At 38.4% G+C, this 24054-nt stretch overlaps 1 protein-coding gene and 1 long non-coding RNA gene across 35 annotated transcripts in view; one reads left to right on the plus strand and one right to left on the minus strand.

The window, feature by feature from the left end:
- LOC137487733 (uncharacterized) overlaps nucleotides 1–24054 on the plus strand; it is a 753637-nt gene that overhangs the window by 630189 nt on the left and 99394 nt on the right. The gene's annotated exons all lie outside the window — the stretch shown is intronic.
- The window catches only part of synrg (synergin, gamma), a 96286-nt gene that overhangs the window by 44004 nt on the left and 28228 nt on the right, over nucleotides 1–24054 (minus strand). For all 34 annotated transcript variants that reach the window (XR_015509165.1, XR_015509181.1, XR_015509180.1 and 31 more), the window contains 7 exons: nucleotides 22974–23048; nucleotides 22699–22895; nucleotides 19219–19458; nucleotides 19002–19138; nucleotides 16630–16745; nucleotides 16263–16325; nucleotides 13598–14551 (listed from right to left, as the gene is read on the minus strand). Coding sequence is in view for 16 of the 34 variants with exons in the window: in XM_087283828.1 (XP_087139954.1) it covers nucleotides 13598–14551; nucleotides 16263–16325; nucleotides 16630–16745; nucleotides 19002–19138; nucleotides 19219–19458; nucleotides 22699–22895; nucleotides 22974–23048 (1782 nt within the window). In the remaining 18 variants the exon portion in view is untranslated. The remainder of the gene's footprint in view (nucleotides 1–13597; nucleotides 14552–16262; nucleotides 16326–16629; nucleotides 16746–19001; nucleotides 19139–19218; nucleotides 19459–22698; nucleotides 22896–22973; nucleotides 23049–24054) is intronic.

Genomic DNA, 24054 nt, shown 5'->3' on the forward strand with positions numbered 1-24054 from the left:
CCAATAACACAAGGAGCTTGTGGCAGGGACTTAATTACATCACAGACTTTAAAAGTAACAAATCCGCCACTAAGCCTTGCTGCGTCTCTCCCGGACGAGCTCAACTCGTTCTATGCCCGCTTTAAAGCCCAAGAGAGCGCAAACACAATGCGCGCTCCTGCGGCCGATACCGAAACCACTAGCACACTTCTGTAGCGGACATAACGAGATCTTTTCGTCGCATGAACCTCCGGAAAGCTACAGGTCCAAATGTCATCCCTGGACATGTACTTAGAGCATGCACACACCAGCTAGCGGGAGTTTATCACGGACATCTTTAACCTCTCGATCTCTTGGTCTGTGGTTCCCACATGCTTTAAGACAGCTACTATTGTGCCCATACCGAAATCAGCTAAACCACATGTTTGAATGACTGGTGTCCGGTTGCTTTGAAACCGGTTGCTTCAGCAAGTGCTTTGAGAAGCTGATTAAAAACCACATCTGCTCTGTACTGCACGCTCACACTGACCCTCTGCAACTTGCATACAGGAATAACCGCTCCACTGATGATGCAATTGCTTTCACCTTGCACACTGCTCTGTCTCACCTGGAAAACAAAAACACATATGTGAGAATGCTGTTTGTGGACTACAGCTCAATATTCAACACTATAGTGCCTGCCAAGCTGATGGTGAAGCTCCAGGCTCTGGGTCTACACAGTTCTCTGTGCAACTGGATCCTGGACTTCCTGTCAAGCAGACGCCAGATGGTCAGAATGAACAACATTACTTCATCCACACTGATCCTCAACACTGGTGCTCCACAAGGCTGTGTTCTCAGCCCACTCCTGTACTTCCTGTACACACATGACTGTACAGCCAAACACAGCTCCAACGTCATCTTTAAATTTGCTGATGACACAACGGAGGTGGGCCTAATCACTGATAATGATGAGACGGCCTACAGAGAGGAGGTGCATACTCTGACGCAGCGGTGTCAGGAAAACCACCTCTCACTTAACATCAGCAAAACTAAGGAGCTGGTGGTGGATTTCAAGAGAGAGAAGAGAGAACACACCCCCATCACCATTAACGGGACACCAGTGGAGAGAGTCAGCACTTTCAAGTTTCTTGGAGTACACATCCCTGAGGATTTGACATGAACTGCTCACACAGACGCAGTGCTGAGGAAGGCACAACAATGCCCCTTTGTCCTCAGGAGGTTTGGAATGAGCCCCCACATCCTCCACTCGTTCTACACCTGCACTGTGGAGAGCATCCTGTCTGGCTGTATCACCACCTGGTATGGAAATAACACCAGCAGCAATCGCAAAGGCTTACATAGGAGCTGGACGCGTAGTAGGAGGGAGCTTCCCTCCCTCTAGGACATCTACACCAGGCGGTGTATGAGGAAGGCCAAGAGAATTATCAGCGACTCCAGCCACTCAAGCCATAGACTTTGCTCTCTGCTACCCTCAGACAGACGGTTCCGCAGCATCTGTTCACGCACCAGCCGGCTGAAGGAAAGCTTCTTCCCTCAGGCTATCAGGCTGATGAACACTTAACACACCCCACACAGACTCTTCCATACCCCTCAATGCATATCATCAATATGTAGCATGTACTGCATTTTAACCAATCCATACTTGAAACAATACTGCCTACAACTATGTGTACGCCTATTCATTGTACATATCGCTGTCAATTTTACATTGCCCTGTTTTTTGGGGTTTTTTTTTTTTTGGGAGTATGCTGTTGTATTTTGTACTGTCTGTATTTTGCACTGTAATTTTTTTGCACTGCCTGTATTTTGCACTGTCATTGTATTTGCACGACAGTATCTGTATTTTGTACTGTCTGGAGCCAGCACCCAAGCTTTTCACTCATCATAGCACACGTGATGCTGATGATGTGACAATAAAAGTGATTTGATTTGATTAAAAAGATCAGTGCTGTGAATCCTGTCCAATCAAATCACACATAGAAGACAAATTACATCATAACAAACTGTATGATTGAAACGGCCTTAAACACCCAGCAGGCAAAAGATGTTAACATGACGTCAGATTGACAGTGTAGCCCAATGGCATGGGGGAATGAAAAGTGGGTTGACATCAGAACCCAACGTCAAGTTGATGTCAAGTGTCCAACGACCAACCTAAAATCAACCAAATGTCAATGACTAATGATGTTACAGCTTTATGTTGTGTGGATGTTACCATTATGACATCTATCAAATGTTGGATTTTTGTTGCCACACTTGATGAATAAATGTCAGTATTTGATGTCAGTATGATGTTGGTTTAAGAAAGGGGTCACCAATCTTGGTCCTGGAGGGCCTTTGTCCCTGCAGGGTTTAGCTCCAACATGCCTCAACACGCCTGCCTAGGTGCTTCAAATATACCTAGTAAGACCTTGATTAGCTTGTTCAGGTGTGTTTTATTAGGGTTGGAGCTAAAATCTGCAGGACACCGGCCCTCAAGTTTGGTGACCTCTGGTTTAAGATGTTGGTTTGACGTTGAATTTTGGTCAGTTTCTAACACAACCTAAAATCAACCAAATCATTTGATTTTTGATGTCGTTATTGGACATCAAAATAATGCTGGCTAGACATTGAATTTTGGTCACCTGAAACCACAACCTAAATCTAACCTAATATTAATGTCATATGACGTTGTGTGCTTGCTGGGCAATCACTAAATGCACTACAGAATGTTACGTTTACACACATCCACAAATTACATGCAAATGCCATCAGCTTTTTACAGCATAAAACTCACTACTCGAGTACTTTTAGAAGAACTACTTTCTCATACTTTAAATAATATTAAAAACAAAAACTTTTACTCGCACTGCATTTTAGGCAAGTAATGGTACTTTTACTTAAGTAAGATTTTTCAGTACTCTTTTCACCACTGCACTTAACACCTATGTTTTCTGCTTGTGCAAAAAATATTTGACATGAACTTTGATTCATCGTGATTCTCTCATCACCACCTGCTTTTGATGTTAATAAAACGTTACTTCAAAATTTGTGGTATATTAATACAATTAATTAAACACAGTACCTTTTCCGTATTTTTAACAGTAAATTTTTGGCAACCACAGTAAAAAGTAACAAGAAAATATCCAAATATGACAGTACAGTAAAATAAAGTTACGGTAACTAATAAGCTTAACTTTTTGATTTTGATTGTAATACAATAATGTGCACCTTTTGAAAAGCTGCCTTGAAACAATAATTATTGTAAAAAGCGCTATACAAATATACTTGAATTGAATAAAAAAAGTTTCTAGTTTTTTTACCGTATTTTATTATTATTATTTTTTTTTAAGAATCAATGTTTGAATTTGTAATGTAATCAATTTACATAAACTTTACTGTGTATTACTATACAGACCCACTTAATATCAATCAGGCAGAGAAAATCATTGATTTTACACAACCCAGCTCTTAAACACGTGAGTTAATAATGGCATGACAGTTCACCAATGCACCTGAGCTTGCTTATACAAAATTACAAGTCCCTGTGCATACAGCTCTTTCAGTTGATTGGGATGATTAGGAGGCCTGTAGGAAATTGGTCTTGACATTTGGGGTATAGCTCTACACTTTACAAGAATTTCCATGACATATTTACTGACCACAGAGTGTCAGGACCTTAATTTAACATATCGTAACTTATTATTTTTTCATTTATTGTTTAGTTACAACCCTGTAGGTTTTAAACAAGCCCTAAGGACTGAATTAGTTTAATCAGGCATGTTTAATTTGAGTTAAAACTAAACCAAAGCCTATTAAAGGCAATCCTCAAATGATTAGCCTAAACAGCATCACAGCTAAAGATAATTTTGCCTCAGTTATGAGTTTTCCAATGGTAATACAAACATTTACATCTCCCCAATAATAAGAAAATCTATGACTAAGCTGTGCAGATCTATGGCCATCCAGGAACTAAGTTTGATGCCTGTGGAGTATAGGGTCCCTATCACTAATCTGGGGCATTGGGATACACAAAGAAACCTGCTGGCCTTACCATCACCACAGCCAACAGCAACCTGGTTCACCAATATGGCCTCCCATCCAGATATTTACCAGGCTCAGTGAGTAAAAACTCTTTGGCTGCAGAGTGGTATGACTTATACTTATTAAAATAAGTCAAATAAAAAGTGACCATACTATATTACATAATATACTACAATAAAATTTATCAGATAGATCATACTATATTACATTGAATTGTCTTCTGTGGCTCTCGGCAAAGGTGGTCACATATTTTTATTTTTCTTCTCCCTCCCGTATCTCTCCTGACTGGCTCCTCTTGTCTCGTCTTATTCCATCTTTAAGGCTCTACTTGCCCTGCTCTCCAAACAATTATGGATTTGATCAACTGGTCTCTGAACACAATTGACACCATCTTCTTGACAAGAAGCCTGGGTTCAGGGGAACCCAACTGTCCTGCAGGAACATTTGCAGCTGGATACATGATGGACGGGTGGGAGAAGTGGCGCATCATGTGCCTAGCCTCTCTGACCCTCGAGGACATTAATGATATTTATTTATTCAGAACTAATTCAGAAACCCTTTTTTCTTCTCTTTCGGCTTCAAATTGACACTCCTGCCAGACGGCCTCAGACAAGGCTGTTGATGGAGACAAACAACTTCCCCCAGAGAACAAGATATTGATACGGTCTGAACTCTTCGTTCCTGTTCCACCACCTGGTGTGGGTGGGCGGGTTTGTGACCAGCAATTTTCAGACGCAGGACCAGATGGCTGTTGCCTATATCGAACTAACTCCACAGGCAATTTTGCCTACCTTTTGCCTAATGTATCTTATTTCCTCTAAGGCTATCATCTGACCTTTCTTCCCCTAAAATGTGTGATGCTTGTGCATGATCGGAGGGGTACGATTTCGCTACATGTAACAGTTTATGTGACAAATAAAGGCCTTTTTTCCATCGTCATTATAATCAAATGACTTAAAACGTCTTGTTGACAAACAGATACAACTTTATGGTTGATGATCTTGGCAAATGATAAAGATTCAAAATAAGAATAAGTATGTTGTTGCTGCAGTGTGATCATTACATAGAGAAATGTACTATTTTCAAATAATTTTTTCTCTTTAAATGACACGAATGACTTCTGTAAGGCACAATAAAAATGTTTTTCATTTTTCAATGTTAATGCTTTGATGCTTAAAAAACTACTTTTCTCCTTTGACCCATATACCTATATCATTTATTTTTATATATATATATATATATATATATATATATATATATATATATATATATATATATATATATATATATATTTATATATTTATATAATTTTTTTCTTTTTTTAAATGACATTTAAAACTGTGATTTTTCTTTTTACGACAAACAGGAACTGTATTCATTTCAACTTCAAGATATTGATAATAAATTTGTGAAAACACAATTTATTCACTGACATTATTATCTGACTGGCTGCTCTAATTGGGAGAAAAAAAAGAGAAATGCACAAAATCTACTTTCCTCGCAAACAAATGGTGCAAGACCATTCACACATCAATCAATTTGTGAAATTGACAAGAAGTTAGTGTAGTGTGATAATCACAAGATGACTAAATCTGGGTTGGGTGGCAAGACTGAAGGATGGAGAGAGAAATCAAGACGGCACGCGTATCTGCTGTACCATTATTCATATTTATTACGACAACATTGGCAGAGAGAGAGAGAGAGAGAAAGAGAAAGAGAGAGGTCACAAAATTTCATGAAAGTTCTCGTTACAATAGTCTTGTCAAACTAACAATTAAAAAGGTTTTTTTGTTCTTTTCGCATTGTAAGAATACAAGGGCATGCAAAGTCAGAAAAAGCAGAAGTGAGCAGAAAACAAAAAACAGGACAGGAAATCCCAAATCCAGATGCAGAACCCAGCATTGAGAAGGCACATTCACAGATTAGATTAGTTCTCATTGGTCAAAGACACACTGTAGTCAGACTACAAAAAGGGAAAAGCAACCAGAAATAAGGGAAAGTGATACAGAACAATTAAGCAAAGATCAAGGTGACGCTAATGTTGGTTTTATGCAGCTTATTAATACCCTTTGAGAACCTAAGAGGGTTTAAACCAGCAACGATTTATCAAATCTTTAAACTAGGTCTGCGCATTTAATATTAATATAAAAAAAGAGATGGGTGTAATTGTTAAAAGCGCCAACTACAGCGTTCAGTTTGAGTCTACTGCTATTATGCACTGCAACCAATTACAAACATGATAAATTAGCCACAATATACACTGCAACAAAGCTACTTAAGGATATTTAATTTCCACATCACTCCCATTTTTATTAATTTAAAATTGTTACATGTATAAAATGCTTAGTAATAAAGCTTAAATTCAATAAATAGCTCTTCGATGGTTGCATAAAATAATTATATGAAGTAAATTTAAATTAATTATAACCACGATTTTAATATTAAAATAAGTTATCAATGACTTTTTTTTTAGAATAATGCAGCCTACCAAGAGTACTTCGAAATCAACCAGTTTTTGCATCACTCTATTAGGTGCTCAAAGGGTTCAAATAAACCAGAGAAATCAATCCTATCAGAGCATTTATTGGTTTTAATGACAGGTAAAAATAAAACGACAAAAAGAGACAGTACCCTTTTTCTCTCACCATCCTGTACATCTCGGTAGGAGCTATTTTGACTCGCAGAAGTCAAAAAGGTAACAATTTCATTTCACGGCAAACAGTAGTATTCATAAATACAAATTATACGCTTTCTGGCATGTTATGCTTCAACACAATCAGGAGTATTTATCAAGTCTATCTATAGTCAAAATAAATAAGAGTTTATTTTCCTGTAATAAAAATACACTATCAAACTGCATTTTCGATAAAAACATCCTATTTTGTTAAATATGCCAGAAAAACGGGACTAATCCTACTAATCGTGTAAATACTTGTCAATTTCACAAATTGAAGGCTGGCACAAACTGGAGCATAGAAAAGCACAGTCAGAAAGAGTTCCACATTCGGTGTGGTCTACCAGAGCAGATGCAGGCTCTCATGTTTGATCTGCAACAAACCTGAAAAAGAGTCAACTTCTTTGTGCAAGACCTGGCCTGGAAGAGAGATACTCTAGGGTGGTTAGCTACACATCCAGGGGCGTAGTGCAAGTGTTAGGAAACCCAACGCTCTCAAGCTGCTACAATATTTATGCTTTGTCCTAGAGGTGTCCAGTGACTGAACTAAAAAAGCTCAAATAAACAGTGCTAGACAAGGTTTGGGTTATGTTGGAATTCACTCAAGCTACTATGCACTGTAAAATAAAATGCTGGGATCCACACACATCCTTCATGTAGTCTCAACACAAATTAAGTTAAATTAATAATTTAAAAAATTTGTGTGGATTGAACATAAAACAATTAAGTTGTCCTTAAAGAAAATTAGTTTTTTTTCAACTCATTTTAAATGCGTAGTTTGAACAAGCAGCAAGTCATTTTTGTGAGTGTGGATAGGTGATATATAAAAGATTCCTACTGAGCTCACCCAGAGTGGATGCCATATTTATGTTGATATAAATCAAAATGCGAGAGATGGAAGCATAGTTCATCCAGTACTTTTGTATTTGTGTATCCTTTGCTGAAAATACAGCAAAGAATAGACGAATGGTTGTCAAGTTAAAATTAAATGCACAAGTATTCAAATTCTTGCCAATGCTGACGTGCTGATGATCATTTTCAGGTTAACTGTCATAACAAACTTTTAAAATTAAAATTAGATTATATTTTGTTATAAGGTAAAAGAAGGTGAACAATTTTAAAATACTTCATCTGAATTGTACTACGCAGAATTGTAACATACATTATTAAAAATTAATTATCATTCCGATATTTGTGGCAGTACTTAATGTTTTTACATTTTAAACTTCAGATGCACTGAAATAGTTTTGTGTACAAACAATTTGTTGGGATTGTTTAGGGTAGAACATTTTTTGTCTACTTTTTACAGTGTGAGCGTTAGGTAAAAACAAAGGTAGTCTACTAATGACACAAAAACTTAAGACAATTACATACTAACTAGCATGATCAACTGCTATCACCTGATCACGCACATGTCCATAGATCTCATAACAGTAGTAACGTCTCTAATAACAGATTTGGCCAAAGAACTTTTTCTATCAATACAGCAAAACTACTTCCATCTCTCACAACCGTTTTTCATTCACGTTAAACTAAGAATCAATTAACACAACAATTTACTAAAATTTAACGTTTTTGAAAAGCATATAGAGCTGTGTTTCTCAACCATGTCCTGGAGGACCACCAGCTCTGCACATTTCCATGGCTGTTTCTCAAAATGTGTTTTTCGGCATTTTTTCGCCATTATATTCTTGTGTAACATCATCATCAACCATCTTAAGACCGCAAGAACAGAGAAGGACGTGTGAAAATTCCCGGATGTGTTCTTAATAGAGTATGCGTGGATTCAGACTTGAGCACAAGAACGAGTAGTCCAAGAAGTCATTGCGGCTGAATAAAGGAGGTGGGAAGCGCAACATTCTAGAGTTCACAGAGATAACTTACTTATCTCAGTGGTTTCCCTAAATGAGACGGGGAAAGTAAACAGTAACACAAAAAATCTTAATAAAGGCATAAATACATTAAGGGTGTTTATTTGCTTAAATTGGGTTTCATTTGTATTGTGCAAAGTATATTTGTAAGGTTTTTGTGCATGTTATAAAAAGGGAAAAACAATAATTTGTTGTATGAATGCTGTAATGTTTAAATAATTTTCCATTTCAATTTTGTGACGGTCATGTGACCATTAGGAAGAACGCAACATCTCATTTCTCACAGGATGTGTTCTGTGTTCTCACAGTCTCCCAAATTCTTCTGAGGTAAACTGGCAACAAAGGTCTTCCCGAAAACACCAGTGCGTTCTCGGAATTGAGAAACAGCCAATACCCAAACACACCTGATTCAGATCATCAGCTCATTAGCATAGCCTGAAAGACCTGTAATGGCTATGACATTCAAAGCAGACATACAAAACATGCATTGCTGGTGGTCCTCCAGCAACGTGGTTGAGAAGACCCTCGTTTTAATTTATTTTTGAAAAAAAACAGTATAATGTATGTCAGACTAGTTAACAATGTGACTTTGTAAAGAAAAACTATGCACCTGTTCACACATACAGTAAGTCCGACAGTGTTTTGTTTTCTTTATCAAGTACTCGCATATGCCTATAGAACAAATACTTAATATTTATGACATCACAGTTTTTACTAAATTGTGTTGTTGTACTTTACATCGAGTCATAATGGTATCATTGTGTGAACAAAAGCTCTCAAGCCTAAAACTGTGCAAAAACGTATTCGCATTTAGCCATGCAAATACCTAATAAATATGCCATCTACTCTTGCTAAAGTCTATTGCTGCATTCATGTCATGTCGTAATTACCATAATTACACAATGAAAACATGATGCAGCTACTTTGGTTGTTTTTATAAACGGGTACAGCAGTCAGGTCAGAGCTTTCATTAAATCTTCAACATCTGTCTTCAACTCCATTTTTGCTAATTGTTTTTTGACATTCAAAAATGCAATTACTAGCGAGAAACCGGCAATTACCATAACTGTGACATAACGTGTCAGCAGCAACCATCAGTCTTGGTATATAATATTTTAAGGTCTGCTTGTGGGCTCTAGTGAAACCACACCAGTGTATGGGAACTCTTACGACTATATGGGAACTCTTCCTATGCCGACCAGTCTGTGCAACTGATGCTGACTGAATGAAATACTGTGACTGTGTTCTCACCCTGACACATGATGGAGATGAATGATAATATGATCACAAGTGCGCGCACACACACACACACACACACACACACACAAACTTGCAGAATGCTTTTCATGCTGACCAGACAACATGAGAAGCAGAGAAGGAGCGTAAATACATGGTTACTGTCATCAGGAGTAGACGGTTGACTATGAACAAGCTGCTGGCGGTCACCAAAGCCTCTCAGGGGAAGTTCTCACTAACTTGGCACCCCGAAGAAGGCTCTGATTTCTCAGCGTGGACTGGTATCAGATGCCCATAGTATGCAGCTTAAGTACACGGCAGCCAGTTCATGCTTGGGTGATATGACTTGGGTTAAATAAGTCAGGCATGGCATCAAGGATTCTCCATGCACATGCAAACATGGATAACCATCAAATAAACGGTTACATGCAAAACAAGTGTGTTCAGGAGGAAATGAACCATAACACCTGCTCTTCAAACCTAGGGAGAACGTAATAGGGTTTGAAACGGAGGTGGAATTGTGGATTGGATTATGGTGAGGAATGTCAAGCTCATTTATCATGCTAGGACAAATCTAGTCACTGCACTGAAAAAAACAGCCAAGATTTCAATGTCATTAGCATATTAATCTGGCTGTTTATATATTCCATTTGTAATTCTGATGAGCGCAAAATGGCTCAGCGTCAAAAAGAAAAAATGTGAACGAATGAAAAGCCAAATGTATTGCGCTGACAGAATTTAAATCAATGTTTCCATCTTATGCAACAATCTTTTGTCTTTTTCATAATCATCTAATCTAAGATTTGAATAGGAATATTATAAAGTCAAATGTTTGGCTTTGTAGCACAAATCTCATTTTTGGTATTTGCAACTCAAATCGGTTGACAGGAAAGCATGAAAATCACATCACATTTTTACAAAGCCAATCCAATGCCATGAAATTAGTATGATTAAAATGCACATTTTTTGGAGATTAAATTCATATGGTTGGATTATGTGTTAAACACTTTATAAGGATTTGGGGAAAGTGTGTAATGTCAAGCATAAAGGGCATGAATGTCTAAAGCAGAGTCCGAAATCAATTTCACTCACTTTTTAATGTTATTCTAATTATTTACGAACTCAGGAAACTAAATAGCTGGAATTTGCTGTATGATTTCAAACACAGCATGCTAGGCCTGTCACAATAATCAATATATCGACTTATCGCACAACATGTGAACATGTCCTTAATCATTTTTGGTGATGCAAAACTTTGCCCATACATTAAAAATCATTCTAGCAACATTTTAGCTGATTGCACAACATCTCTATCTCTATTGGAGGTGTCAGTGTTGGTAAAGTGGTAAACACTTTAGTATTTACTATAAATTACTATAGTATCTATTCATGGAGGTGCCTGACAACTGAAAATAGATCTGTTCATTTTTTCTCTAGTTCTTTTTACCTTGCACCTTTTTGTTAACATTATTATTATTATTTATTTGTTTAGGATACATACATTTTCACAATCTGATTCCAATGTCTAAATAGTAAATTGTTAAAATGACTATACAGTGCATCCGGAAATATTTATAGTGCTTCACTTTTTACACGTTTTTTTATGTTACAGCCTATTCCAAAACGGAATAAATTCATTAATTTCTTCAAAATTCTACACACAACACCCCCATAATGACAATGGGAAAAAAGATTTTTTGAAATTGTTGCAAATCTGTTAAAAATAAAAACCCTGATAAATCACATGTACGTACGTATTCACAGCCTTCGTCGTGAAGCTCTAAATTGAGCTCAGGTACATTCTGTTTCCACTGATCATTCTTAAGATGTTTTAGCAGCTTAATTGGAGTTCACCTGTGGTAAATTCAGTTGATTGGACATGATTTGAAAAGGCATACACCTGTCTATATAAGGTCTCAGGGTTGACAGTGCATGTCAAAAGCACAAACCAATAAGACAAGGGAATTATCTATAGACCTCCGAAACAGGATTGCCTCGAAGCACAAGGCTGGGCAAGATTACAAAAATAAAATCTGGTGCTCTGAAAGTTCCAATGAGCAGTGACCTCTATAGGTAAGTAGAAGATGTTTGGAACCACCAGGACTATTCTTAAGGCTGATTTATCCTTCTGTGTCAAGCGCACGGTATGCTACGGCACAGCCTATGCGTTGACGCATAGCCCTACGCCGTGGCCGTATGCGTTCCCTTTTGAGCTCTTGACCTCAGACTGGGGCATTGGTTCATCTTCCAGCAGGACAATGACCCAAAAGCACACAGCCAAAATATCAATAAAGTAGCTTCACAACAACTGCTTGAGTGGCCCAGCCATCTCTGGAGACATCTGAAAATGGCTGAATACCGTCGCTTCCCATCCAACAAGATAGAGCTTGAGAGGTACTGCAAAGACGAATGGGCAAAACTTCCCAAAGACAGGTGTGCTAAGCTTGTGGCATCATATTCAAAAACACTTGAGGCTCTAATTGCTGCCAAGAGGTGCATCAACAAAGTATTGACCAAAGGCTGTGAATATTTATGTACATGTGATTTTTCAGAATTTTTTTATTTTAATCAATTTGCAACAATTTCAAAAAACTCTTTTTTCACATTGTCATTATGGGGTATTGTGTGTAGAATTTATGGAAATAAATGAATTTAATCCATTTTGAAATAAGGCTGTAGCATAAAAAAAATATGGAAAAAGTGAAGCGCTATGAATACTTACCGGATGAACTGTAGTTAAATGAAAAATTCTTAAGACTAAAATATTATGTGTTCTTTGGAAGAATATACTTGCATTACAACGCAATTATAGATTCAAAATGGTTATTAAATGAGAATATTATTGTTTATCGCAATAATTTTTGGTGCAATATATTGTGCCACAAAAAAATAAATATCATGACAGGCCTAGAGCATATTATTTGCAGGATTGTGTTAAATAAAATAATGCTTTCAAATTCATGTTTAAGGTATTGCATAATGCCTCTGTGTTGCATCTCATTCAGCATCAGAATAATTACAAATTTTGTGTGTAAAATGTTCACATACTTCTTTTCGGTTCTGATTATAGACCAATCTATTTTCATTCTCTTGATACTGTACTGTCACTTAGATTGATAGTTCATCAAGTGATGAAGATGATGATGATATTACACAACAGAATGAATGGATTTAAATTTTATCAGTTCCAAAATGTCAGTATGGAGCGTAAATACTGAAAAACTGGTAAATTAAAATGGCTGATTTATCATACAGGCAAACTAACATGTTTAAAAAAGCAAGGAAAACTGGATAGTCAATGAGGAATGGTATCAAAGCAACACGAACATACGTAAAACAGGAGAGAAAACCAAGTCACGAGCTATTAGAATTGAATACTGCATATAACTGTGCTTTTGTAACTGCCTGATCACCTGATAACACTAGGAGTTAATCATACCAGTTATTGTGCTGTTAGCAATAGCATTAATCTCATGAGATTTAAACTTACAAGCATAAGTTTTGACTGGTAAAAATTCATAATACACAACCTAAATTAATTAAATAAATAAATAAATAAATATAAACAACAAGAAATACTGTAGCCTTACAACTGTGCATGATTAAACTGGAAATGTATATAACTTGATTTGAAAATGACTGCATGATATGATGTGCATCAAGTTTTTGATATGTAACTACAACTCAGCCACAATGAACACATACAGCGTTCCAGCTGGGCATCTTGTTCTGCCTTTGAGAGGCCTCAGTGGTCTGAGCATTTGCGAAATAAAGAACAGACTTCACCAGAGCAAGCGTACTAATTCCTCACCTGCGGCTGGGGGTTGATGGGACGACAAACCAGGGAGGTCTAAGGAGCTATCAGACATCACATGCTTCAGGTCTCCACCCATGTCCGACAGCTTCATGTCTAGCTGTACTGAAAGTGCATCCTCAGAGTCCTCCTTCCCCACACTGCTGCCCCCGATGGATGGGAGGTCCAGGGACTTCACTGAGGTGGAGTCCTCTTTGGCCTGCTTGAAGGCAGCCACTTTGTCCACCAGGCTCTTGTCGGACGCACCCAGCGCCGTACAGAATTTGGAGGACTGAAAATCCGCAAAGTCGTCATTGTCACTCTTGAGTGACGAAAAGGAGCCCCCACCACTTTCTTTGTTATCATCGTAGGCCAGTCCACCTTCTAGAGAAAGCTGTTTGAAGACGTCGTATTTATCAGTACCGATTTGGTGCCTCTGTTGGGATGTCTCTGTCTGGCCTTCGCTATTGCCTTCTCTTGAGCTGGTCTCACTTCTCTGATCTCTCGAGCTGCCGAATGCCATGAAGTCAGCAAAGTCATCCTGAACCGTTGTACTAGCTCCTCTACCAGCAGCAGAGGTGGTGGGAGCTACTTCGGAGGATGAGGAGGAGCCAAAAAGGGCAAAATCACCAAAGTCATCACCCCCCATGCTGGGAGGTTTCACAACTGCCGAGGGCAATACCAAGGATGGAGGAGCGGAAGGGAACAGGTTGAGTTTAGAGTCTGCAGTGGACGTGGGAGGAGCCATTGTCGTGAAGAGATCCAGGTCTGCCATATTGAGAGGATTTCTAGGTTGAGCCAGAGAGTTTGGCTGAGAATGGGACAGGGACTGAGAGGAAGCAAAAGGAGGAGGAAAGGTTGGCTGAAACTTGGCCTGGTCTGGTGGGTCTAGTGGAGAGACGGTGTCGGCTGTTTTAAAGTCTGTGAAGCCATCATCGGCACTGACAGACTTGAAATCAGCAAATCCCTCCCCTGTGGAAAAATTGAAAAAGAAAACAATTGAAGGGCATAGCAAACCACATTTCACACCCAAACAACAAAGGACAGAAAGCTGGCACTGCACAAAACAGAGTCTGCCTACAAGTCACCCAGCGTTCCATTTTTATGGGCCTAAAAGAGAAAAATGAATTAGTAATGCTCAATGCAAAATGTGTTTGACAGCTGAATTGAACTAAAAAAGTGGCAAAGGGATTTTCACTGAAGATTTCACAGCACACAAACACACACTCTTTTCTTGTGGTGAAGTAAAAAGTAGTTGACCAACGAATGTATAATATGGGGTCGTTTTCAGATTGATGTAAATGGCCAATAAGCAATGTTTGTGACCTCATGTCAATTAAAAAATCGTCTGACAGCCTAAGGCTGATAATCATATAGATCATGTACTGTACTATTGGGTGGCATAGCTGCTTTAAATCAGGGTGCTTTCACACTTGGTCTGAATGCCTGGTCCGAACCCAAGTTTGATAGTCCCCGGAGCTCAGTTCACGGGTGCGCACCCGAGTTCAGAAGACAGCGTTCACAATAGCTAAGAGTAACAAAACCGGGCGTGGACCAAAAGTGAAAGCACCCTCAATTACACATTAGACTAATAAAGAAACAAGCATGGTTGAACATAAGCAGTTTAATCTGCAGAAGAAGAAGAAAAAAATCACATTAGACATTATGAACTCAAGTCTATGTTATGGCTTATAAAACTTAAGTTGACAAATATACACAATTTAACCCTCTGGGTTCTGAGGTGATTTTAGATCCCATAAGATGTATGTCTCTTATGTATGAGAGGCAAATATCCACAGTTTTTTCTGACATGTCTGCCAGTTTACATGTCGAGCGCGTATCACATGGAAGATTGCAATAAAAAAGCTTGTGTATTTAGGTAGACACTTCAAGCTTTCTACAGATATATGTCTCATGTCTATGTGTCTAGTTTTTTTTTTGAAAAGTTTAATTTCATTTTAGTAACGCATTTCTAAAAACAGCTCACAGAGAGACAAAAGAGAGAAATCGCACACTGTATGTTTTCCTTATTTTGCAAAAGCATGCACTTTGTTGAATAATACTTAATTGTATGACCAAAATAAAGAGTATTCTTAATGTCTTTTGCACTGATAAGAAAAAAAGATGCTGGTCACACCGGTGTGATCTGGCGACCTCGGAGGGTTAATGTTAAAATGTCAAAAATTTGGCAAGAGTTGTTATGAATAGAGTTAAACCTTTTTTTGTTGTTATATTTTGGTCATGATAGAATTAGGTTTTAAAACATATTTTGCAATCACTAATCTGTTTTACATCATTAGCAACATATCAGCCACCATCAACCATACCATGTCAATAAAGGCCAATAGAAAAAAACATTCCGATCAACCACTAGAAGAGAATCACACACAGATGAAAAACTTTTTCTACTTCAGCTGTGATTTATATAACAAATCAAAGTCAAAGAGGTTTCAGAACAGAACTGGAGAAGAGTTCACTTCAACTACTAACTTACTGGCTCTCCCAGAGATGCCCCCATCAGATTCTGCTCTAGTGACACATGGGACATGCACACATGCCTACATCAGTTTATTAGTTTATTAAACTAAAAACACTATAGTCTGATGAAATTGTTTTAATAATCTTCTAAAACCAGATCTAGGTTCTGTACATGGTGAGCTGTGTCAGACATGCATCTGCTTACCAACTGGTTTTCGCTCTGAAGGTGGCTCAAGCTCTCGGAAAACACTGTATTTGTCCCCTGAATCTGGAACAAAAGAGAAACACAGTAAATAATACCTGTCTGTGGAAGCATTCAAGTGTGCTTTGTAACTAGACTGTTGTAACGATAGCAGGAGTTGGATGAGGGTGATAAATAGGAGGATAAATTTATGCAAAAAGCATTTGCTAGCCTCACAGTAATTCAGAGTCTTATCTCAAATGTGTTTAGACAAGAGATTCTGTCTTTAAAGCTAAACCAATATGACAGCAGTCTTCCAAAAGATCTGCCATCCTCAAAGGGCTAATGAGGTGTTTAGAGTTGAAGAGGGGTGCGTGTGTGCGTGTTTTACCCGAGACAGCAGGCGTGGGTTCTGCAGGCTGCTCCACCGACAGCTGTTTAAACACTGCATATTTATCAGAGGAGGAAGATGAAGACCCCGACACTGGAGTCAGCATGGCAGGAACACTGTATGAAGTAGACAAAACATACGCAAGTTAATCCAAACAGATCAAAGTGTTTTCACATTCTACAAAAGGTTTATAAAGAGAAAATACAAGCCAAAACATTGTATTTTGTTTTGAAATAGACTTTTTTTTTCTTTGTTGCTCTCAAATGTAGACTAAACACATGACACTGATTGCATCCCTGATTAGCATACTACCCCTGATATAAAATGAGCACAAAAACAAAAAAAAACATAAAAAAAAAAACTAAAGCTATATTTCAATTGTAGAATGACAATAAATACATTCTTGAAGTAAATAGATTTAATTAGATACTAATATCTATACAAATCTATATCAATACACTACCTGCCAAAAGTCTTGTTGCCTATGCAAGTTTTAGGAACAACATATAATAACTTGACTTCAAGTTGATCAATTGGTATCAGAAGAGGCTTATATGAATGGCAAAGGTCTCTAGATTAAGCTTATTTACCAAAATAAAAGTATCATGCCTTCATTTTTAATTATTTAATTAGGACAGTAAGGTCTGAATTGCTTGTCACTTAACAGAAATAATATACAGTATAGAATATAAATTCATAGAGCAATGTAAATATTAATAGTGTGTAGGACTCCCATGAGCATCCATACATCTCTGCAATGATTCAAATAAATTATTGATAAATTTATCTGGAATGACAAAGATAGCATTCTTGCAGGACTCCTAGAGAACATTAAGATTCTTTGAATTCATTTTCAGTGCCTCTCCTTCATCTTACCCCATACATGCTTATGAATGTACATTTCTGGTGACTGGACTGGCCAATCCTGGAGCACCTTGACCTTCTTTGCTTCCAGGAACTTTGATGTAGAAGCTAAAGTATAAGAAGGAGCACTATCCTGCTGAAGAATTTGTCCTCTCCTATGGTTTGTAATGTAATGGGCAGCACAAATGTCTTGATACCTCAGGTTGTTGATGTTGCCATCCACTCTTCAGATCTCTTGCATGCCCCCATACTAAATATAACCCAAATCATGATTTTTCCTTCACCAAACTGGACTGATTTCTGTGAGAATCTTGGGCCCATGGGGGTTCAAATAGGTCTTCTGCAGTGTTTGTGATGATTGGGATGCAGTTCAACATGATTAATTGAAAAAAAATCTACCTTCTGCCACTTTTCCAAATGATCAACTAGAAGTTATTATTTGTTGCTCTTACAACTGAAATCGATGACAAGACTTTTGTCAGGTAGTGTACTTTGTGAGAAACATTGTCTCTGATATCAAGTTCATTTTTGCAGTATTTCATATTACTGAACAAGTGTGGTCTGTGTTTTTTTGGAAATGAATGAATTGAATTTTTTTAATTTTATTTTTAAATTGAGCAATTCACTGAACTATTAATACAATTTTAAATTAAATGTTTATCCTTCTTTATATTTGAAAAGTTGAATTTATTCTTAGGATTAAAAGCTGAGGTTCAAATGAAAAGTATTTAATTGATTAATTATATAATATTATAAATGTCTTTATTATCACTTTAGTCAGCATATTGCAGCTTGCTAAGCTTGCTTTCAAAGAAAAATCATACTGACCCCAAGCTACTTTCCAATTTTCAGAAAAATTCAGCTCAAGTACTCCTCTAAACAAAGATATTTCCCTTGTCTCATGTTCCCTGCACGAGAACACCTCAGCTCTCACTCTCAAACCCGGTATTATTCTCACCACTTTTTATTTACACTGATTTAATTAGCACGCAATCAGACACTTTCAGGTCCCCAAATATTCTTCTTAAACAATGGATCCTTTGTGCTTAGTGAGGCAGATCAACCAATGAAGGCTGTGGCACTTAGCGAATATACTTTCCAACCTCTCGCTCCCTGCTTTCCATAATTGCCTTTAGCCATCTTTTCCCTGGGAGCATAAAATCATGCAGATGTGAATAGAAAAATGAAATGGGATGAGCTTATCAGCTGTCCATTGAAATGGGTTCATTAGAAAGGATGTCTGGCTTTAATTGTTGTGCCGCGCTGGTTATTACAAGCCATTACAAACTGGAGAATGATTCCATGCTCCAGATGAGCAAACCGAGTCTATAAGAATTAACAAAGCATATAAACAATATCATGAACTACTAATGAGAAATGACAGGACGCAGCTTTGCAATGCATTTCTCTGAGCAGTTTGCATTACGTATAAAAAAATTGCTTCCAGGGGAACACGACAACATGTCATGACTGATAAGAAAGAGGCCAGATAAAATATGGCACCGTACCTGCTCTGGGATGATGATGTCATGCTGGGGAACGTTCCCCCTGTCTCTCCTTGGAAATCTGTGAACGAGTCATCTCCAACACCAGCTTTAGGGGCTTCCTGGAAGTCTTGGAAATCATCGTCATCCGCTTTGGTAGCCTGATGCAAGTCAAACGAACAATAAATCATGTTGAGCCATAAAAGTGTGCATTATGTGGAAGAGAGTGTCTGGTGTTTACCTGAACAGGAGGAAAGTTGGTGATAAAGGTGGCCGGTGGTTGTGCTGGAGGGTTTGGGGTCATGCTCATGACAGGTGGTGCAGCCGTGGGCATTGGCATAGACACAGGTGGCTGGGTCATGATGGGCTGCTGGTGCTGTGGCAGGACAGCAGGAATGGCCATAGTCATGGCGGGTAGATTGGGCACCGGCGGGGATGGGAACTGACTCAGGATGTCCAAACTCATGACTGTAAGACCGCTCTAGAAAGCACAACCACATTATATTTTCTATATAACCCAGAACAAACTTTAGATTTAAAAGTATTATTTTCGAGTTCGACAATGCCCACTCAGACACATTAGTTGCATCCAAAATCACAGTACTATATATTACCCTAAAAACAGCATGCGAGCCAAGCTGTATGTCCAAATTTATAGAATTTGATAAACAGTATGTGAGAAGTATCTGGATGACTTACTACGTACAGCGAGAAGTGCACATCAGCAAGAGAATTCATAAATGGGAGTAAAGAGACACAACAAACCAGGGTAGGCCACTTGATGATGACAAAATGGCAAATGTAGTACATCCAAGTTTCTGCTGAGTTACATACTACTATACTGAAATTCATACTGTATTTCAACGGCCGTTTAAATTTAAATGCAGTACCTACTGAGAAGTAGGTGATTTCGGGCGCAGCCATTTTCTTAGGCCTCAATTATACCTGGTATTAAGATTTTCACCAATACTTTCAAGATTCCCACTATCAAGCACCTTCCGAGGAAGCTGAAAACTTATTTGACTGCTTTTGTAGTGTAAACACTCATGTGTGTTCAAACAGTCACAAAGGTCATCTACTCTCCTCCTACTATTAGTATTTGGCCAAACTGAACATAGGCTATGAAGTAAACCTTTGCCAAACTTAATACGGCAACAACACTGAATAAGAAGTGCATTCAACAAAAAAGTTAGGCTAAATACATAATGTCAGTGCTGGAATGAGCAATGGAAATGTTTGATAAAAATAACAATTCAAGAGTTCAAACTTAAATATGCATGATGTTAATAGTAGGTTTGGCATGCTGTCCCAGGAGAGAACCCTGAGCTTGGAGATAATTGAGCCCAAGCCTCCCGCCTAGTCAAAAAGCATGTGAAGGGGTCCGAGATCAGGTACTGTAGATCTCTAGAGCTCCCCTTAGAAATGGGAAGAAAAGGAGGAGATAGGGTGGAAGGGGGTTTCTTTCAAAATGAAGATAAGGCAGTAGAGTAAAATCGGTCATTTTACTGTAAGCTTGGATCGATCTGATTGGATTGTTACTGTTTAGAGATGAGAATCCAGCTGTGCTCAATCATACCATGTGCTCCTCTCTAAATTAGTTTATGACACTTCACTTATTTTTAGTTTTCATGCAAGTAACAATGCAGGCACAAAGACCCATAGATGAAAACAAAGGTGGACTGTTTTTTTACTACTCTGTGAGGAAAAGTTAGGTATATAAACATGATTTTAGGTAGTTCATCCTTGAATTATTTTTGCTTTTTTCATGCATTAGTAATATGCAATTATGGAACAAAAGACCCCAACTAATTAGTCTATGGAACACCTGCAATCTCAAACAAAATGTGAACGTTTGACCGATAGGTGAATATGGCAAAGATTAAATTACTGAATTACATTCTAAATAAGTAAATGTTGCTGGTGATCTGCAAGGTGGCCCACCCCAAAGCTGTGTTCACACCAGACGCAGAACAATAAATCATTACGGATAAATCATTCACGTGTCAAATTCACTTAAGAACACACGCGAATTTGCGTGATGGGCAGGGCTTCTGTCTGCCCAGTTACTCTAGCTTTGTTGCTAAATGGCCAAAATGAATTTTATGAAGAAAATTACAGTGTTTATGTGCTTCATGAAGGCAGAAAAACAGCGTCGATATGTTTAGGGCCATGTCTAAGTCCACTGGATCTTTTCAGAGGTGCATCCAGCTCTGTGAGCTCATAAACTCCTCCAGAAACTTTACCTGGATGGAGGCATTCAGCGGGGCTTCTGACAGAGCCCAGCCCAGTTTGATGAACTTGGTTGTCGGTGTCAGCTGGAGGATTTCCCCCGAGACACCAACAACAGGTGCTAGGTCACAATCACGCCCCCACAAGAGCAAGCTCCTGATTGGTTTATGCGCCATTCTCACCGCACCATTCGAGTCACGCCATTCGCGTTGCAGGATGTCTATTTGCGCATTTGCATTGACTTAACATGAAAATCAGTCGCGCTTGACGCTCCTTCCGCGTCTGGTGTGAACACAGCATTGGGGTGGACATCCTGTGCACCATCGACCTTAATTAATTGCACCTTAATAAGCTAATGAACATGTTTAAGGTTACTTTTCAAAGGTAGACAGACAGGTGGGTTAAACTGGAACTGGTACCCAATTCAGCAAAACAGCTTTCTAGGGTTGCCCAGCTAAAAACCACATCCATCTTATAAACCAAACTATTAAACACTATTAAAAGAGAAGCATTAAAGCAGCATGATAACATCAATGATAACAAGTAGCACAGATCTTTGAGAACAGACTGATAAACGCTGATTACTGAGAGTCGTTAGGCTGAGGCACTGCTATAAACACAAGACTCGATTAAAGCTGATATTCTCTGTACACATAACAATGATTTAGTGAGCTATTAGACAAGAGCACTTTAACATGCTTCGTGCAGGAACACTGAATTTATGGCACGTCCTTCATCAGGGAGCCAAAATTAAAAAGCAATGCTGTCAGACAATAGAACTCCTTCTCCTTCCAGATGACTGTTTCTCCTTTGCCAAGAGGCCATCTGATTTGTTTTCCTGAAATATTCATTAAAGTCAACTTCCATTTTCAATGCCACTGCTGGCATCCTCCAGAGTTTTTCTTTTCTTTATTGCTCTACAAAACCAAAGCGCTGGAGGATGGGCTCCTCATTGAGCTTTTAAATTTGCATCACAAATGAATTATTACCGAAAGGGTCCCATGAGTTGTTTAAAGAGCTACAGTATGCACTCATGGGACTCTCGGTGCAAAGGATAGAAAAGAAAGTTAAGGAGACCTCCGCACATTTTGGCCTCAAGATCAACCATGATTTCGCAATTCCATGATTGTTAAATTTAGCGCAAAATTAAGCAATTGTTAAAAATTTTGTGGAGATAATTTTTTTTAAATGTAGCCAGGTAGCCATCAAACATGAATGTCTTTTCATACAGTTGGTTTAATTTTCAAATATGGCACAACAGGCTTTAGGGGTAAAGTCTTGTCTCTCTCTGTGTTTCCTTTATAGAAAGTACAGGGATCAATGGTTCTTGAGGACCAAAAATGAATAAAGAATTAACATGTGTCATTTTTGTGTATATTTTCAAAGCAAAATAAATGCATGAGCAAAATTCATTTTAGTCACAAAAATATGGAGGGACTGACTAGTTAAGGTGTAAAATTATTTGAACATGTTGACATTCTGTAGTTTTTACCTGGGCGACTCCAATTAAGGCCAGTACAGTGTACAGCTCTTCCTTGGTCAGCTTGCCAGGTGTGGTACGGTTGGCCAATGCCCAAATCTGCCCGAGTGCTTCCCGAGGAAGACCAGAGGAGATCAAAATTGGATAGAGTTTGGCTGTGTCAATGCCTGCTGGTGTCATGGTGAACTCAAGAACCTTCTTGAATAACTCTGTGAAGTACAAACACTTGACATTAGATCCTGAGACATAAAACCCATCCTGCAGAACCAAATATTGAAAATATATACCTGGAATGAGCGAGTCATTGTACAACCAGGTTGGCACCATGGGTTGCATATCTTGTTGGGGGTAGGCACCCACACCTGTGAGAATTGAGAAAGTGAGATGTTGTTTGTGGAGTTTTAAGCTAAAAGTGCTAGATCAGGCATATATCCCATGTGCCTCATGCACAGTCAGACGTCCCCCACACCTGCTGTTGGCAAAGCCCAGCACGGATGTACTACTGACGCACAGACAGACTAAAGACTACTGCTTCAGTCGTCAGCTCAGTTGCCTTGAGCCGAAAGTTGTGGGTCTGCACGACAAACAGATTGACAGAACAAATGGAGAAGAGAGCTTTGCTTTGTATTCTGGCTTTCATTATTTGCATTGCCAAAGTGGATGTGTGCTAAATTTCTGGGCCCTGTGGTGAAGTAAATTAGGCAAACAGCTGAAATGAGGCTACGGCCATTAAACCTCTAACTAAGCATCATCAGTGGTGAATTATGCAACAGGTCTCTATGTTAACAACAACAACAGTGGGCTCAGTTGACAGGCAAAACAAGGCATGTCTAATACTGATCCTGGGGGTCCACCTAGTTTAGCTCCAATCCTAATCAAACCCAACTGAACAAGCTAATCAAAGTCTTTAGAGCAGGTGTGCCTAAATTCGGTCCTGGAGGGCTGGTGCCCCAATTGGACAAACCTGAACCAGCTAATCAAGCTCTTACTAGGGCTATTTCTCAATATGAGTTCTTAAAGCAATCTTGCGTCCTTGTTTTGTCAAGTAACATCATCATCACCTGCCAAAGTTCAGCTCCAATACTCAAGACTGCAAAAACAGATGACGCGCAACAGAACCAGAATGTGTCCTTAATATCGAGGATGCATCTATACAGACTTGAGCACAGTACTCACTCTAGAAGTCCCAGAAGTCATTGCAGTTGAATAAAGGAGGTGAAAAGCATAGCATTATTATTAAAATTCAGAGATATAACTTGATTATGTCAGGATGGTGACTATAAACATTAACATGAAAATCTTAATAAAACCATAAATTGTATTAATCATTTATCTTGTATTAATGTTGTAATGTTTGAGTAATTTTCC

This window comes from Danio rerio, chromosome 15 (genome assembly GCF_052040795.2).
Source record: "Danio rerio strain M-AB ecotype USA chromosome 15, GRCz13ab, whole genome shotgun sequence".
In the NCBI taxonomy this organism is placed as follows: domain Eukaryota; kingdom Metazoa; phylum Chordata; class Actinopteri; order Cypriniformes; family Danionidae; genus Danio; species Danio rerio.